The sequence below is a fragment of the Chlamydotis macqueenii genome, chromosome 6 (assembly GCF_036417535.1).
Source record: "Chlamydotis macqueenii isolate bChlMac1 chromosome 6, bChlMac1.mat, whole genome shotgun sequence".
NCBI lineage: Eukaryota > Metazoa > Chordata > Aves > Otidiformes > Otididae > Chlamydotis > Chlamydotis macqueenii.
This window is the reverse complement of record NC_141561.1, coordinates 27,272,379-27,291,203: the sequence shown is the minus strand read 5'-3', so window position 1 is coordinate 27,291,203 and position 18,825 is coordinate 27,272,379. Positions and strand designations below refer to the sequence as shown.

Here is an 18,825-nt window from a genome sequence, read left to right as displayed (position 1 = left end):
CCACTTTCACTAAAAATCCCTTCCCTATAGGCCCGAATGGAGCCTGCAGGTCGGCCCTTCATATCTGTTGCACCTCCTGTGTCCCCACAGACAAAAGTGGTGACCCCCTACACAGCGTCACAACCGTCCCCTCCACTGCCCCCTCCACCTCCGCCACCCCCGCCACCCCCACCCCCTCCTCCCCCACCCCCACCCCCACTGCCCAGCCAGGCTGCCCCATCTGCGGGCTCGCCGGCCACCATGTTTGTCAAGTACAGCACCATCACCAGGCTGCAGAATGCTGCCCAACACAGCGGGCCTTTTTCCAAAGCTCCTGCTGCACAGCAGGTCCCCCTGCCCCCTCCACCCTCAGGAAAGCCTCAGATACTGGTGCCCCCAAACGGGGTCATGCCACCTCCCCCCCCTCCACCACCACCCCCCACACCAGGCTCAGCTATGGCACAGCTGAAGCCAGCACCTTGTGCCCCTTCTGTGCCACAGTTCACACCGCCACCGCCGCCCCCCAAAATCCATCAGGTTCAACCAAATATAGGCCAGGCCATTGCTACTGCCATCTCCCCGTTGCCACCACCTCCTCCTCCTGTGCCTGCCCCACCACCACCCCAGGCACCCCCAAAGCCTGTTGTGGCAGCTCTCCCCCCACAGCCTAGTGCGAAGGCAGCGTCACCGGGGGTCACACATGTCACCCCACCTGTACCAGCTCCCTTGCCCCTCACAGTAAAGAAACAACCAAGTGTAACCTCTCCCCAGGTGCCTCCACTGCCCTCAGCCCCTCCCGGCCCCACTCCCCCCCCAACATTGCCAAAGCAGCAGAGTTTCTCTGTGAAGCCTCCTCCATCCCCTCAGTCCCCAGTGCCGTCGGTGGTGAAACAGATAGTTAGCCAGTTCCCACCTCCTCCCACCCCACCTGTCACTGAGCTCCAGCCTCTGAAGCCACTTCCACTGAGCGTGGCTCCACAATCGCCTCCTGCAGTGAAGGCAAAGCCTAAATGGCAGCCTGCTTCTGCACCCTCACCAGATTTCCCCCCTCCTCCACCAGAGAGCAGCTTAGTGTTTCCTCCTCCACCTCCTTCCCCAGCTTCCTCTGCAGGTTCTCCCCCCCATGACAAGTCAGGGTCTCCAGTCAAAAAGACCAGCAAGACTTCAAGCCCTGGAGGGAAGAAACCACCCCCAACACCTCAGAGAAACTCCAGCATCAAGTCCACCAGCTCCACTGAGTACCATGAGTCCAAGAGACCTTCAGTGGACCGCCTTGTCAGCAAATTTGCACACCCACCAGAGCCATCAGGGTCTCCTTCCAAGGAGTCACCACCTCCTGCAGCCCCTCCAAAGCCAGGAAAGCTCAACCTTTCTGGGGTGAGCCTGCCCATTGTCCTTCCGCAAGGAGGGATGCCCACCAAGGCTCCTGCTCTGGGTGTGTCTGGGAAGGAACCTGTGGTTGAATTTCCTTCACCACCATCTGATTCAGACTTTCCACCACCACCACCTGAAATAGATCTTCCTCTCCCACCAGTTGAGATCCCATCTGTGTTTTCAGGCAGCACCTCCCCAAAAGTCGCTGTTGTCAATCCCCAGCCTCAGGCATGGTCAAAACCATCTGTGAAAAAAGCCCCACCACCCACACGTCCCAAGCGGAATGACAGCACTCGACTGACACAGGTAGAGGTCACAGAGCCACCAGGGTCAGCTGGCCCTCAAGTGCCCACGTCACCCAAGTCCAGCCTTAGCGTTCAGCCAGGATTCCTGGCAGACCTCAACCGGACGCTGCAGCGGAAATCCATCACCCGGCACGGCTCCCTCTCCTCTGCGCGGATGTCCAGAACAGAGCCCACAGCCACCATGGACGACATGGCCCTGCCTCCACCTCCGCCGGAGCTGCTGGCTGACCAGCAGAAGACAAGCAGCTTTGGGGGCAGTCATATATCTGGCTATGCAACATTACGGAGGGGGCCACCCCCTGCACCTCCTAAAAGGGATCAGAACACCAAGCTGTCACGGGACTGGTAGTCTGTCCCCGGGGGCCAGTGCTCTACGTGACTTGTGGGCCACTCTGTGATCAGCCAGCCTGTGATCTTGCGCACTTGGAGAGAATGTGGGGACGTGGATGATGCCCACATCAAAAGAGGTGATCTCAAACTGCAGCTAAGGCTAAACGTAAAGACATTGCTCTTTCATGGCTAGGCCAGAAAAGGTTGGGCTTTGGGAGTGTTGATATTGGGAAAGGTGGGTAGAGAGACATTGACATCCTTTCTGTTTGTTTTACCCTTCATATGGATTGGACCAAAATCCCATTTTCTTACTTTTTCTGCATTTAGGGGAGGGGGGAGATAATTTTTTTGTAGTGTCTGTCCATGTGAGACATGTTTGTGCATGTATTATAAGTGTAGGTATATAATATATTGTGATATATTTTGTCGCAATTATAGAAGATAACCAGAATGTTTTTGTAGAACCGTATTTATTGTTTCAGTCGCTATATTATCTGGAATCAGACTCTGTAACTAGTTAAATCTTACCACAAAGATGAAGATGTAGGGGGCACTTTAAAGAAAGGAAGGGAAGGAAAAAAAGAAAAAAAAGAAAAAAAAAAAGAAAAACAAACAAACAAAAAGAAAAACAAACAAAAAAAAACCCAGAAAAACCCCCCAGAAACCTCCTGGCAGTTTGTGGTGGGTAAATGATGCAGAGCTGAGGTGTTCTGCTAGTAACTATACATCGTCCATTGATTGAAAAGTACAGATGCAACATACCAAAACATTCTGGTCATAATACTACTGAGAATGAGTATGTTCTGAGGAAGAAAATAGATTTTTATATATAGTGAACTGGAGTGAAATATATTTATACTATAAAGAGCCTCCCTCTCCCTTCCAAATAGTTTAAAAATAACACTGCTACAAATTATTTTGAATTTATTTGTCCATGCAGTAAGTAGGATAAATATATGTTATTCCAATCCATTATGCATTCTAACTTGATAGTAGGCTCGATCACTTGTTTCTGTGGCTCAAGATGAATATATTTGTGTTAACTCCTCCTGAAAGCTGCCAGGACTCCTGCAATTGATGCTGACCCACAAGGCTGACCCATGTCGACACATCACATCACTTGTACGTATTGTTCTATCCCTGAATGAACAGGTAGGTTTCTGTAGAGTGTGTTCTGTTCTTGCACAAACATACACAGTATACGGTCTCACCTTGTCTGTGCCTGATAACATGAATTATCTTTACCAAAAAAAAAGTGTCTGGAAGCATTTAAAGAAAGTTTATTGTTTGTAATTCATTAGAAACTATCAGGAAATTTTCCTTTCTTGAAAGAAAGGAGGGAACGGTAACTTCAGGCCAAGCACAGTGGGAATTGTCTCTCTTCTCTTTGACCCACCAGAGACTGTGACTAATGCATAAACCTGTTAATTACAAAGTTGCACTTCTAGCAGTAAAGGGAGAAGACTGGAAAAAAAATCCAACCCTGAGAGGCAATAACATTTGCTAAAAATTTCATGTAAGGGCCCATATGTGTAGGAAATAGACTAACATACTTGCTTTGCGTTTTTTCTTTGCCACGGATTCACAGTCAATCACCAGATCAAGTACTAGAGTCTTTTCCTGTACTTCAGTAGTTTGATTGTTCAGTCTTACCCATGTATTTGGACATTGTGCTTAAGGTAGTGTAGTTGGTGTAAGTGGTCTTATGTATCATGCATGTTCATTACAGGGTAGAGGTACACGACCTTTGTAAAGTAACTAAAATACTGGGACTGTACCTACCCCATCTTTGGTTGTAACAACTTCCCTCATCACCATGGGGATATTGTCGAGGCTCAGATGGAGAATTATTTTACTGTTTACCTTTTCTCCAAAAGCAAATTTTGAATGCTTTCCTTCCCTCAAAGACTGAAACAAAGGAAGTAGCCTGACCTGACAGTATCCTAGCCTGTAAAAAAGATGTAAACTAATCTCTCATTAGAGTAATTCAGGCTGATGGATTTAAGAAATATTGTGACAGTGTCCCCCATCCCTTCTTTTTTTTTTTTTTATAAAGTGTTTTTTTAAAAAATCTAAATAATAAAATAAATGTCTTTGTGAATAACTTATGAATAGGAAAAAAGCTTTGCTAATTAGAGGGGGGGAATGACACATCTATAACTATATAGTTTTAAATAAGTGCATCATGAAAAGAGAAAAATTAATGGTGCTGTCTCTGCTGACCTGTTTCATATGATTTTTTAAAAAATCTGTTTCAGCACCTCTGGAAATTGTTTTAATATTTCAGACTATTTGACTATTTTTTTTGAGCAATAAGAGTATATACCATTGTGTGCATTTTTAAAGCACTGCTATGGAAAGGCACTTTTTTTGTATCTTTCAAATTGTTCACAAAGTAAGTTTTGTTTCTACTATTTTTGTGCTTATAAAGTGTCCTTAAAAGCATTTGCATTGTTGATTTTAAGCATGCTCAGTGTAGCTGGCAAATAACTTCACAGGAAGGTTGTTAAGCTATACTGTAATTCATGGGTGCTGTTTCAACGTTGGCCCTCCTGCTGCTTTGTACTGTATGCAGCTCCTGGGACTCATACCCACCAGTGGAGCGAAAGGTGCACAGGTACAGTCGTAATTCCCCGGCTGTTACTGATGATAGGTAAGTGGACACCTGCTGCTGCTCCCTGGCAAGATGCATCTGGGCTGATACAGTGTGTGCACCCAGGCAAAAGCAGTTGCGGAGTTCTGCTTGCCTCATCTGTTTTCTTTTCCCCCAAAACAGCTCCACTGGTGTGTGTCAGTTCCAGCTCTTTTTCTTCTGTTCGTTCAGTGTGGGTACCTCTGGGATTTGAACTCGGCAGATCAATGCTTTGAATGCAATTTCTTCATGGACATTTGAGCTTTGTTCTCATTTTCCTGTGCCCAAGTTTATTTACCTAGTATCTCTCCCTAGATAATGAATCCATGCTTACCTTACTATTGCAAGCTGCTACACAGCTCATTGGGAGACAGAAGTTTAACTTTTTAAGTTTGCAGCAAAAAGAATGAGCCTCAGCAAAGGTGGCACCCTGTATTCCTTCGTGTGACTTCTTTCCTGAGCCAGTAGTGATACAGAAATACAGTGAGTGGCTGCAACGTGCTTGCTTTCAGCTGAGCAACTGAAATTTGGCTACAGTGTGGTTCAGACAACCTGGTTGCCTTTTCAGCCTATGAGACCTGTCATTGTAACTTGCTTTTCCAGTGTATTTACTGATTTTTATGACAGTAAATATTTATGCCTTATTTGCAAGCAAGCTCTTATTCCCGTGTGCTCTGGTCTCATAATTGCACCATTATATTTATTTAAATCAGAAAGCAAAGGGGCTAGAGCTCAGATACACAGCAAGAAGCTTCCCATTACAACTACGGGCTGTAATCCTTTTGGCAGTATTAAAATGAGCATGTGAGAGCTGAGCTTTCATTTTCTGGACAAAGATAGCAGATGCTTTGATACTAAAATACTAAGAGAGTACAGCTGTTGTTGTGTTACATGATGAAGGGTATAGCTTTTGACACTTGTTAAGGTGAGTGTCAGGGAAAGCCCTGCTGCTGCAGGGGCAGTTGAGAGCATACACCTGCGTTTGTTAATCTGTTGCAAATTCGGTCTTCATTTCCTCTCTGCCATGCAGCGGTAGCATCCACCTCTGAGCAGCTGGGTCCCTCCAGTTCAGCCATGTTTACCTATGCCTGGTGTAGAAAACAGGGAGCTAGTTGCTTGAACAATTTCATTGGAATTCAGGTCTCGGGGAGTTGCTTTGGAAGGGAATACTGGGCTTTTATAGCAGCACTAATCTTAGGAGAAAAACTACTTTAAAAAAATTAAAATATAGTACCAGAACAACCCAAACCAAAAACCAAACGCAGAGTCTAAAAAAAAAAAAAAACAAAACCACACCTTAGGTAACATGTTTGAGGTGGATATGCCCAGGGTTCTGTTCTGTTTAGTCTTTTTCAAAGCTGTGGTTGGGGAAGGAAGTTAGGCACAGGCCTCACAATAAAATAAACCTGTTATTTATCTCTGGAAGAGGAAAGCTCCTGCTTCCCCCTGTGCAGTGTTTTCCTCCTGCAGCAGACCACCACTGCTTGCTCTGACTTTGTGCACAACATCAAAACCAAAGAGCTCCTCTCCTAAACTTAACTGTGCAATCTATCATCTCCTGCAGGGCAACAGTGACTGACTCATCAGGGAAACAAAGTGAAGGTACCTGGATCACTTTGGTTTCAGGTCTGATGGGAGAGGGCAGAGTTTTTTTTCAACAACAAGTGCATTTTTAAGATTTATTGTTTTGGGCTTGCACATTTAAAAGTTTTTCTACTTTCTTTATTGTGTGCCCTTAAGCAACCAGACAACTCAGATCAGCTCAGAGATGAAGTGTGGCTAGTTTTCCTCTGAGATGAAATTATTCTTTTCCACAGTTAAAGGAACCAAAAGTGCCATTTCAACAGCAGAAGGGCAAAAGAGAGATTTTTTTTTTTTTTCCTGCTTATTACAGAGAACTGCATAGACCTAAGTTGTTTTACTTCAGTGATACCATTACAGGTAAATTTGTTTCTTACTCAAAATAAGATTATAACTGGTTCTTACTATAAGTATTACTTGAAATAGAGAGTCATGTTAAAATCAGTTGCATTCCAGGGAAGCAATACAAATTCCTGACAGAAGGTAGTGAGAATATAGCCAGAACACATCAAAAGTTTTTTGTTTGGTGGGGGTTTTTTTGTTGTTTGTTTGGTTGGTTTTTGTTCCTTTTTTCATTGTTAAGGTGTCGGTTACATACTTGTTCAAACAGTGCTCCTCAGTTGGAGTGCTAGTTTTATGGAGGAGGAGATGTTTTTTCCCCCAGCCTGTTTGTGGCTCCTGGCATTTAGCTTTGCATTCCCTCGCAGCATCAGGGCAGACTCCAAACCAGAGCACATTTAACACTACAGGGGATATTTGTCCTCTTATTACAAAAATGTCTGTGCTGGTGGGTTTTAAGCCTTTATTTTGGAATTATAAGTTTGTCTGAAGGTGAGTGATTTTACTTTCTGAATTCCTTTTCTCCTTCAATTAAAAAATGCCCAAAACTATTGACAAAGCCAATGTTACTAGTGCTGTGATCCAATGAGGCACATGCTTTGTCTAGTTTTGAAAAGTTTTTAAGACACTAAACTGCACGTGAGGCAGTAACAGATGCTTAACCCTCACAATGTAAACTAAAATAATTGCCACTAACATGGAAAAAATAGTGATGGGGGTTGATGGCTATTTGGTGCTCTGAGACAGCTGCAGTCAACAGGGCAAGGACTAGGTGAGCTCATCAGAAGTGTGCATCTTTGGTGAGGAGAGCTGGAGAAAGTAGAAGAACAACAGGAACTACTGCGATATGTACAATTCCCTATGGCAGGGATTTTGTGAGGGAAATGCGTAAGAAGGAACTTCAGTAACAAGATCTTGGACCACCCCTCTTAGTTAATACTTCAAGGCGACCTGAATCTTAGGAAACTTAGGAATTTAACTAATTGTTCCCTGCAGTGGAAAACAGTTTCCTCCCTGCTTTCCCAAGGTGCCAAAGATGCATTAAGAGCTAAATTCCAGGTACACAGATGTGCTTGCACCAGCCTCTCCTGAGGCTCAGCTGCCAGGAGCTGAAGGGCTGCCAATCTGCAGCGGCTGTTTGGCACGAGAACAGGGCTGCCACTGTCAGCTGTTGTGCATCTCCTGTAACCAACACTGGTGACAGGCTACACATCTGCAAGGGGCAGGGGCAAAGAACAGTTTAGCAAAGCTGTGCCCAAGGGTCCCCCAGGACTATAATGCTTGTACTGAAAGGCAAACTAAATGCTTTGTCCCAAGTTTTAATTGCAAATCTTAGGTCTCCTTCTAATGGACTGCAGTGGACGAGAAATTAACTGAAGCAGCAGTTTGTCTTATGGCTTACAGTAGTTGTTCACAGCCACTGGTGATATTCTGTATAATACTGGGGATGCAAAATGTAAGAAAAAAGTGTCATTGCAACGATGAATTGTCTGTGCAGCAAACTTGTGCTGAGTGCTGTAAATACATCCATGTTTACTGCTTTAAAAAGAAAATTGCACATTTTATCTTTCAATGGGATTGCCTCCCCTCTTCTTCCCTTTCAAAAAAAGAAAAATCAAAGCTCTTTTAGACTGATAGCTTCAGGCTGGGGGGAGCTTTGCCATATTATAAATATATATATAAATATATGTATAAATATACTTTTTTAAGCATGGAAGAGGACAAAATAAATACATTATAGAGTACCCAATATAGATCATTATACAATGGAATATGCACAATTCAATAAAGATGTAGTTAAATTTAATAATCTGGTTTAATCTTCTGTCTTGCCATTTTCCTTTTTCATGAGTTCCAAATCCACCTTGTGACCTCAGGGCATCAGTGATTCCCCAGATACCTGATGGCTTACAGGTTACCACTTATAGGCTCACTCTCAATAAAATTGGCTTTTATTGTTCTTTTGCACAGCTCTTTATGTTGGGTGAGAGCTGGCCATACCAGTAACATGGTACATGCCAATTACAGGTCTAAAGAGGACCCAGTGTGAAGGCTCACCTTTTCCATCTGCCTTCTCCCTCAGGTGTGCAGGGTCCTGTACAGCTCCGCTCACGCAAGAAGAGCTGATGGCTGGTAAGTGTTGCTGCAGCCCCTCTCTGGGGGCCACTGTAGGGATCTCAGCTCTGTTCACCTCCTCCTAGGCTGGCCCTGCATCAGTCATCGGCTTTTACAGCAGAAATTGGAGGCATTACATTAGTGGTGATTACAGGAAATTGCGAGTCATAGAGAAGTGGAGAGGAGATGCTGAAAGAGCAGGCTCGGTGTTAATGATCATACCTTTGCTGTGGGAAGTGCTCAGCTCAGGGCACCTCTGGGCCAGGGCTCCTCATAGACAAGCAGGAGCTTGTTCCTGTCCTCGCTGTAGTGAAAAGTCGGTAGCCAAAGACAGGGAACGTGACGCAGCACGCTCACAGAACACATGGTATGTGCTTTGTTCTTTTTTATTTAGGGCTTGTAACAAGAGGGTTTAGTACACAGCAACAGTTAATTCCAAGTACAGTTAAAAAAATTTAAAAATTGGATTTTGCACTCACTGGAAGGTGGTTCAAATGGCACACACAATAAAACATTACTGGCAGCATACAGCTCCCCGGAGTCCTGCGGGCGTGGTCACTTACAGTGGGCTCTGCACGCATCCACTGCATCAGCAGTGCCAAAAGCACAGTGTGCTTCTCTGACTGCAAACCAGCGGTGGGGGCTGGAGGGGCTATCAGCTCTCAGAAAAAAGTGCATGGACAAAATCCATGACAGACACTGACATTTCCAGAGAATTCATAGAAACTACTTGTCCATGCAAGTTGCAAAAGACACTTTTTCAAATGTGAAAAGAAGCACTTGTTCTTTACAAAAAAATCTCAGACATCAGCACTTCAGCAAGGCGCTGTAATGGAAATGAATTTGTACACCGCTCTTCCTCATTAGTCAATAGTGGTAGGATTCTTCTGAAGTTTTAAGAGAAACAGGAACAAATGTACTGCACACATTTCAGTAGTCAGCATGCTGGTGTTCAGCAGAATGCTGGCTGTAGGCTTACCTCTGGATAACAGGCTGTTTTATAATACATCTTGTCATAAGCAAAGGTGCTAATAAAATTAGTACATATGTTTAGAGTACCAAAAAAAAAAAAAAAAATCACTTCCTGCATGGGCATGAGATAGATTGCACAAACGTGCAAAACACATGGTGGGGAGGGTGTTTTTTGAATGAAAGCAGCAGAACATCACAGTCTGTGAATTATTCTTTGTAACAGCACTTGGCAAACCTTGGCCACATCAAGCGTTTAGCAGCCTTCCCATAGACATGAGGTGGGGGTCCCCCTGTTCTTGCAGTTTCAAAATCAAAAGTAAATCAATAGCACTGTTACTACATACTGACTTCAGATACTGGGGGGGGAAAAACAATGACAAATTATTCCCTTCTTGGAGTAGTCTCTCTGTATAACACCATTTTATCCACAAGATCTGACAGTGCCTAATACTGAGAGATGCCAAAAAAGGTGAGGAAGGTGAATATACCTGTAAGCACAGTTAATTCTTGAAAGTGGTGGTGTGCTCCATAAGCTATAGCTCGTAATCTACCTGCTAGTGCTCAGTTTACAACAGCATCTTCTCTAGAGCTTACGGTTGTAAATACCTGCTTTACTGAAAGCAACAGTGCTGTATGTTTCTCACTGCCGCTGTACTCAACATAGGAGCTGATGTCTCTGCATAGCATTTTTAATTCTTCCTGAAATACTGCAGTGCTCAGTCAGTTACACACTCAATGCAAGTACCACTGCCAGTAGGGGCCACAGCACCATGGTCTTTCCAACAGCATCCAACAAGTTGCCCTGCAAAGAATACAGTTGCCACCTCTTTCACAACATGTCCCATCCCACCTCTGGGAGGAAGCATTCCCAGTTTACTAATCCACATTAAGTCCCCTCCTTTCCAGAAAGGAAAACATGAAAGTCTTCCTTTTGATTTATGCCCGAAGCCCAGCGCCATAACTAATAAGAGAGCAGAGGCACATCTGTAGCACTTGCTAGGAGTGGTGGAAGTTGCTGGGCAGAGCGCAGCATTAAGTCCCCATCAAGCACAGGTGGAAGGCACCACAGACACACAACAGTTTGCATCAGTGCTCAGCCCTCCTCCAGTCAACAATACACACATCCGCACACGCCAACCAGGCAGCCTAGCCAGAAAAGAAGCATCAGTCCTCCTGCTGCCTGGCTTTCTTTTCATGATCAACTGAAATGTGCTAGGTAGAACTGTCACTTTTCTGAAGCTCCATCACTGCCAGTGTCAACTTTGGCTGTCACCAAGAACCCTCAGCAGCAAAGAAAGAAAATGCCCAGGAGCTGTGAAAGGAGAACAAACTGCTGTAGCAAGAACTAGCTAGATCTTGGCCTTCCCAGGCCACCACTGGAAAGCCACCCAGTCACAGACCACTAGGACTGTGAGGAGCTGTGGTTCAAGCCAGCAGCAAACTCCAGCCACTTCCAGGAACACACAACGTCTTGCTACCACTAACTGCAAGGACAAGCTGAGTCCCAGGAATGCGGTCAGCTTCCTGTAAACACACACCAGGCTCTGCCATCTACCCTGGGCCATGCCACATCTCTCCTTCAGTGAGAGCAATGGCTCAGTGCATCAGTGTCTCACCAGCCAAGCCAGCAAGTCTTTGGGCATTGCTTCAGCTCTCTGGTGCCTACTCCAGCCAGTGGGCACGGGCACACTATCAGTGCAAAATCTGCTGCTTGCTTCTCCTGCCCCTCTCAGCCCTCTACTAGAACAGCCAGTGAGAGAAACAAAGAATATGAATCCATCATAGGACAAAAAAAGGGGAGGGGGAGGAAGAATGAGACACATGCAACCTCAGCTATCTCTCTCAGACTGGAAAGAAGGCACCAAAATAACCTGCTTCAGCACTAGATGGGGACAGACTCAGTCCGATCTCTCACACAGTCACATGGCAGAGAGGCAGCTGTAGTTAACAGCTTAGTCCCTGGGGCCAAGAGCAAGGAAGAAATCTCTGATACAGCAAACCAAAGCAAAATACACTTCTAGAGGATGCTGACCGATTTCTGTGCACAATGAAAACAGCTGGCTAGGCTAAGGAGGCTCTCACAAAGGGAGAAACATACTCATTTTGGCTTTACAGCACTCTTCGAGCTACTCTGGAGCATCTCCTTCCCCCATCTCTCTCTCATGCATACACACTGCTGATTCAACAGCCTGTGATACTGAACACCTTTAGCTGTGGCACCAGAACTCAGTGAAAAGATGTCGTGCATCTATTTGAAATACTGAGATGTTTCTCCCCCCGCCTCCATTCTCAATCCTCTTTTAAAGTAAACATGTAAATTAAAAAGGGGCAGGGGGGAAGAAGGTTTTGGAGAAGTAGTACAAGGGACAAAACTGGAAACACAACCCTCACTGACTTTAGCATGCAATCTATGTAACATTAATATACAAAGCCTGTTTACCTTGGCCTGGTCTATGACCATTACGTCACATCATCCCCAAACAAGCCACAGAATTAAAATCTGTACAAAATGAAAAATATGCATAAAACTCAACAAATTTCTTTACATTAGTACTGCATAATAAAGCATAAAACCAGCAGGAGGTGACCCAAACATTCCATCCACAGCAGCTCTTACAGGATAAACAAGCCCACGTGCTATCAGCAGGGACCAAACTAACCCCTGGCCCATCAGCCCAAAGCCAGTTCTTCAAGGAGATTCACACATTCTACTTTCAAGCTTTTGCAGCCTCATCTTCTGTGCTGAGCTCTGGCAAGTGTTCAGTACCTCCCAGAGTTCACACTGCTCTGCTCTCGCAACAGAAAACTTGCCAGATGAACAACCAGGTGGATGAAGATGGATGACACGGGTGTGTGTCAATCACACACAGTGGAAGTACAAGCTATCCCGCTCGCCTGTCAGAAGTATTGCACCGACTGAGCTAAAGACACATTTCACTAATGTGTGACCTCCCAGCTGGAGCATGGGTGCACAGTGAGAGAGGTTCAGCTCTCATTTAGTAACTCTAAGCTGCCAGAACTTGAAGCATTAGAGCACTGTGTGCTCAGTCTTTATCACCAACATCCCCAGTGCAAGAGAAACCAGGAAAGCTCTAATAGTCATGGAAAACGTAGCCACCAGTGAGCACCAAAGGCTTGTGCAATACTGCTCTTCAATCACCCCAGCTACTAGCCAGGCTGCAAGCACCACCTCCCCGTGCAGTAAGCATAGGCCTGCCCTATGACACTAGAAACAGTCATTCCAGTGACTGCACAACCAGCGTTTTTCAAGGCTTTATCCCAGAGAAACAATGGCTGCTTCTGTTAGTCTTGCTGCGAGACAGAAGTTTTCACAGAGCAAGGTAGAATGGTATCTGTCTGGCTAACACCCATCCCAAACAATAATGATGTCACCTTCCAGAAAGAAGACAACAGTGTCTTGGCTACATGGCTGTGGACTGAGCAGGGGAGAAAGTAACTTCTACCTTTGCACTAGTTTCTTCGAAGTTGTACTTCCTGTAGGCTTCAACCAAACTCCTTCCTTACGCACAGTCACAGGAGTTAATGCACTCACAGCAGGTGATCACATTCATTCATATCCCACAAACACATCTCACCTGTTTGTTTCCTCCTTCTTTCTCCTTGAGCAGCTATGGCACCTCCCTGCCCTGGTTTGCACCAAATCTGCACCTCCATGCTGATATTGCGCTAACTACCAAGCAAGGGGATTGGGTCAATTACCTGTAACATTGCCAATACCATCACAAACCCAGTCCCAGTAGCGCTCTCTTGTGCCCTGCTCTGTGTTGCGCACAGGCCTCAGAAGACAGCTGCAGCATTGTCTTGCCTTTGACAAGCCAGTGTTGGCACCAGCTGGAACTTGGCCAGGCAGCAGTCAAAAGTTGTCCGGGAAGATGCCCTGGCCCAGGCAGCTCTCACAATACAGGGGTCAGCTCAATTTGCAGACTAACAGGACTGCAAAGGAGGTTTAATCAGTTCACTCTGTTAATGCATGACATTTATCCAAAGATAACATTTAGTCCATCCTAAAGGCAGACTAGTACAGTGATCACTTTACACTGATCTGCTAGGCAGAATCACTGAGCAGCATTTTTAACTGAGACTAGATTAAAAAGCAAATTATCAACACAAGGGGCTACAGAGCCTTCACTTGGTATTACTCCACCCCAGATCCACCGGCACAGCTCAAATATATCTATTTCTTTATAATAAACAATGGAGAGGGCTGGGGGAAGAGCTAGGACTACTACTAGTTACTGCTCGGATTTCCATGGGAAACCAGTACACACAACAGCCCTTTTTTACTTCCACTGAAGAGATTTTGGCAACAGACATGAAGACGACAATTGCCGTTTGTCTTGCCTCTGCACAGGGCTCTCACAGTACATATGCAAATCTCGTCATCAAGTACAAAATAGCCAATTTACAATACCTGATTGGATTTTTAAGATTATGTTGTGCATAAGACTAAAGCTGGGGGCAAGTTTCTCTAGTGCAAGCAGGCGCAAGTAGATCTGAACCTTAGATCACAGACCCTAGAGTTTATCCTCAGACCCCAGGAGGACCCGTAAACTTTGTTTCGCCTTCACCGTCAAAGACATCTGTGAGTTCTGTTTGTTTAAACCAGCAGCACCCATGGCAAGTAGTTCGCTGCGGAGAGGAGCACATTTACATCAGTGCAGAAAGCAAAACAAATCGCTGGAATTCTAAAGTTGAGGAAATGGGGGTGGGGGTCCTCTGGGCTGCAGCCATCTTAATGGTCTAAACTGAAAGGTGAGCGAATGAAAGCCAGCTCTGTGTGCCCCTGCGTCAGCCTACGTGTGCAGAGCAGCTGCAGAAGTGTTTATGCTAAAGATGTATCCAACTATCTAGAAGTCAGTTACAGGAATGGCTCTGTGCAGAAATCCCAGTGTCTGCTAGCACATGACTCTTCTTCCAGTTGCACAGGAGTGTAGTGTAGAAACAGGAGGGATGTCCACTGTAACCCTTCACCGCAAGCATCCAGGACATCCCAAGTGCCAGGCACTGCTGCCAAGGGTAGTATCAGGAGGGCCCACAGGATTCCTGAGACAGATCCCAAAGCCTCTCAGAAGAAGTCAGAATTCGAGTGAAGTATCAGCTACTCAATGAGTTTGTTACATCTAAATGGGTCAGCTTAATTCAACGTCAGATGGCTCAGGATAGCATCTGCTGGCAGCTGGAAGAGCCATTTATTCAAACTCAAATCACTATTGTTTTATAATGAGGGGAAAAAAAAAAAAGCCAAAAGAGTGGTTGTAACAATTATCCTTCATTCAGTTATACTGTATGGGGCCCCAGAGGCTTGTGGCGATCTGGGAAGCCCTGACAGCTCCTGCAGCAGGAGGTGCAGTGTTCTGTCCTCTAGTCTTCACTCCGAGTAATGCATGATGGACTCCACATAGTTCCCTGGGAAAAGCCCTGTCACTCCATTCATGACCCCCTCATACCAGCCGTCATCATTTTTCTTGATGACATAAATGATGGCACCTTCCTGAAACGAGAGCTCATCTTCTTTGTCCTTCGTGTAGTCATAAATCGCCACCACTAGGAAAGAAGAGAACATGACTGTTAGGAGAGGTACAGGGGAGAGGAAAAGGAAAATCAACCTACCTCATACAAAGTTCTCCACATTCAAGGCTATTTCAGAGAACTGCACTGCCTCACCTCTGTGTGCCAAATGCCCTGCTGAGAGGGAGTTTCTTCCAACCCCTTTTATAAGAGCTCATGCTTTGAAGCACATGAGCCAGGACTACTTTAACTCTTCTATTCTTACTATTTCCAGATCCACCAGAGGAAAAGTTTACAAATATATGATAAACTTCTGGTGTAGAGTGATACAAGGAGGTGCATGTAACTCTCCATGGCTATGACCACGCAGACTCCAAGATTCATGTATTGGATATCTGTGCAAAACCACATCTCTACACAACTAACAGCAGGAAAACATGGAAGAGGGAGAGCTCTTTTCGGGTCACAGGAAGAACGAGGCAAGGTTAATGTCCCACACTTCCATCTACCTTGGATACCTCCACGTTTAAATCTGTAAAATGCAGTCCCAGTAGAAGTCACTCCCAGGGTACAGAGTGCCAAGGTGAGAATCCCAGTTAGGAGCTAGGAGAAGTTAGGTGGTTCTCTGAAGCAAAATGTATGCCTACTGTATCAGGAAATTTGTCTTACAGCTGTAGAGTATTTTACTGAAGGCACAAAGCTGTTTGGAAAGTCCAAAGAAATTGGATAAAGCAGTGGCAAATATTAAAAAGAGAGCACTGTCCTGAAATGGCAGAGAATAGACATCAAACTGGATATGTTTTTCCATTCTTGGTCCCATTATTATGTGTTCCATAGAGGAAATCAGCTATGCTGGACTCAAAATACTTTAACAAATAGAATCAGCCACTGCTTTGAACTCTTGGCAATGAAACATGCAGTGCTGCCATTGAACGAAAATGAACGTTGGACAGGGATCCTAAAATCTTGTACTGGGGATAGAAGGGAAGATACTCTAAACCAAAGCAAGAAGAAAAAATTAACAGCATGTGTTCATGACCACAACGTCCAAGAATCTTACTAAACCCATCATTCTTTTCAAAAGAAAAGAAGTCATTTCTTTTTGAGGAAGCAAAGGAATTAATACAAATATTTACTAGGGAAACCTGCATCCTGAAGAGATCATAAAATAAAACATACAAATCAATCCCAGTGGAGAAACAGAGTATGTACACAGGTATATTTGTTGTTGTTGTTGGCTCTACATTTACACCAGCACAGTTGTTAACTAAGTCATTCTAAATAGTTTTAGACATATTCTTAGGAAACAAAACACAAATGGATAAATGAGTAAGTTTTTAGCTTGAAAAACAGAAGTCATTATATGAAGATGTGATATATTCAATTAAAGTCCTTCAAAATTCCTTTTTAACTGCCTTCTATGCCTGTTCATTTTAAAACATTTCTTCCTAGAGTCACTGTGCTGTTGTTCTTTATTCTCTTGATAATAATAATCCAAGGATCACAGTAACTTCCAACTCCTTTCTTTCTCATTTTTGAGCGTACTGTAGTCCCTTCTGATACTGAATATATTATTTCATGATCACAAGTATGAAACTCTTCCCTAAGTCTGTGAGGAAAAGCCACTTCTTGTTAAGCCTCTTATAAAATCACCTGAATTCTGGTTTTGTTTTTACATCACCATTGCTTCCTCCTGCATGTTACTTTTGTACTGACAACGCTCCTCTCTCTAAAAGACTGCTGTTTAATCCTTCTGTCTGTAGACCCATCAGTTCAAGCTGTGAGCACGAGCCACCAGGAGCCCAGGCCAGTATTGCAGAGAAGGCTCCAGATGAGACAGGAAGCAGTGATACTGACTCAGGAGCTGGCATCCTTCCCTGCAAGACTGAGCCAGGACCTCTTTTAGTTTCTCTCTGAATACGTCTCAATGCAGATATGAAAAACAGAATTACTCATTTAGGTTGATATTTTTCCAATCAGTGATCTTTGGTTCTTCAACAATTATACTAAGTTTGACTGAACTCTGTTACATCAAACTGACCACAGATGTAGGCCAGACCAATTATTCAACTGAAATATGATAGCTGTGACCACACACTTTCTCTATGTGCTATGAGGGCAGTTTTTCCTTCTGGATACCCATTTCTGTTCATCTGATTTGCAAAGCTGGGACATTTTCTTACCTTTTCATGCCATGCATCTGAACACACAGCTCAATGGAAAACTGCAGTGCGCTTTCCTGGACATCGCTGGCTGGCTGTTGCCAACAGCTGTTACCACAGCTATGCGGTAGCGTTCTCAAGTTCAACATCCCCAGTAACTGTATCCTACCTAAGAGTTTCTCCATCTGTTCAAAATTAATTTGCTATTCACTTCCTTCCTCAGCTGCAGGTTAGAGCTTGTCTTACTGTTAAACATACCTCCCACCCCTTTACAGAACAGGATCATACTTAATCTCCTCTCAATATATAGCAGCCCTCTGTATTTGACACCTCCTTGGTGCTCCAGCTTCTACATTCTCACTTTTGCAAAGGTTATCTACACTAATCCTATTAAAAATGTTTTCATATGAACTTAAATAAGTGAATAGTCATACCAAAAGAACAAGCACAACTCTTAGGAATTGCTACTCTAGCAACTGGGGGTGATAGCATTTGAACAGCCATTTCTCTCCATCAGTTTAGCCCGCTTTGAATCATGTGGCACAGAATACTAGTTACAGGAACTTAAGGAGTTGCCATAGGAATAATTATTTTGCAGAAGATAAAGTGTTACTAGAGTTCACAGCAGGGTAAGTATACACATGGTTTGTGTATAAAAGTCCTCTTTGAGCATGAGGCTTTTCACTAACTTCAAAGCTTGTTTGCTCCAAAAGGCACAGCCAAGCATTCTCTCCCAACTCCAGCAAAGCAGTCAGATCTCAAGGCACAGGTTGAATATCAGTACAGCTATTCATATAACTGCAATAGAACCCACACCTATGTCAATATCTCTTCTTTTGTTATCTTAAACCTACAGTTCTTCATAAATTGTAAGCACATTAATTTTCTTATTGCTTTTATGAGTGTTTCTAAGAACAGACCAACCTTTTAGATGTTTTAGTCATCTAGTTTTCAAAATACAGATCAAAAGTATGTTTTTGCATTCTCTGCATCAATATGAGAGAATGTCTGGTTTCCTATACTTTTCCTTTTCTGCAGGAAAAATGTTCTGACTAAAAGCCTAACTTTCTCCAGCTTATCTTTAAAGACTCTCATTGCAGTTTTGCTATCCCACATGATTTTCCCTGTAAATATCAAACTACAAGTGTCTGGACTGCCTGCTGAGATGCAAGAGATCTGTACATATATGCACCTACATAAATCATTTTAGTTCACTAGCTCATAGAAGTCACAGAGAAAAGCACATCACAACAATATGCTGTAATTGAAATGTAATTATTTCTTCAAATAGAAAGTTGTTTTCCCAGGCCACAAACACACACATTTCCCCCCCCCCCCCCCCCGTGTACCAGTATGAGACACTATGAACAGGCAACACACATCAGGGTTCTTTTTTTTCTCTTCTGCTCCTAACTGAATGCCGCTGTGGATTTGCTGAGTGCCAGGTGGCAGGAATAACAGAAATATAAAAAAGACGGTGATATGAACGTTGAATTAGGCTAAAGAG

General features: G+C 44.2%; 2 protein-coding genes across 19 annotated transcripts in view; one reads left to right on the top strand and one right to left on the bottom strand.

The window, feature by feature from the left end:
* The window catches only part of RAPH1 (Ras association (RalGDS/AF-6) and pleckstrin homology domains 1), a 102,587-nt gene extending 94,227 nt beyond the window's left edge, over window positions 1-8,360 (top strand). Inside the window, exon 14 of the mRNA XM_086750958.1 lies at window positions 31-8,360. Coding sequence (XP_086607084.1) covers window positions 31-2,007 — 1,977 coding nt within the window. The 3' untranslated portion in view covers window positions 2,008-8,360. The remainder of the gene's footprint in view (window positions 1-30) is intronic.
* A 657-nt stretch (window positions 8,361-9,017) lies between these two features.
* Window positions 9,018-18,825, bottom strand: part of ABI2 (abl interactor 2) — a 68,684-nt gene continuing 58,876 nt past the window's right edge. For all 18 annotated transcript variants that reach the window (XM_086751608.1, XM_086751610.1, XM_086751615.1 and 15 more), the window contains one exon: window positions 9,018-15,192. In XM_086751608.1, coding sequence (XP_086607734.1) covers window positions 15,017-15,192 — 176 coding nt within the window. In that variant the 3' untranslated portion in view covers window positions 9,018-15,016. The remainder of the gene's footprint in view (window positions 15,193-18,825) is intronic.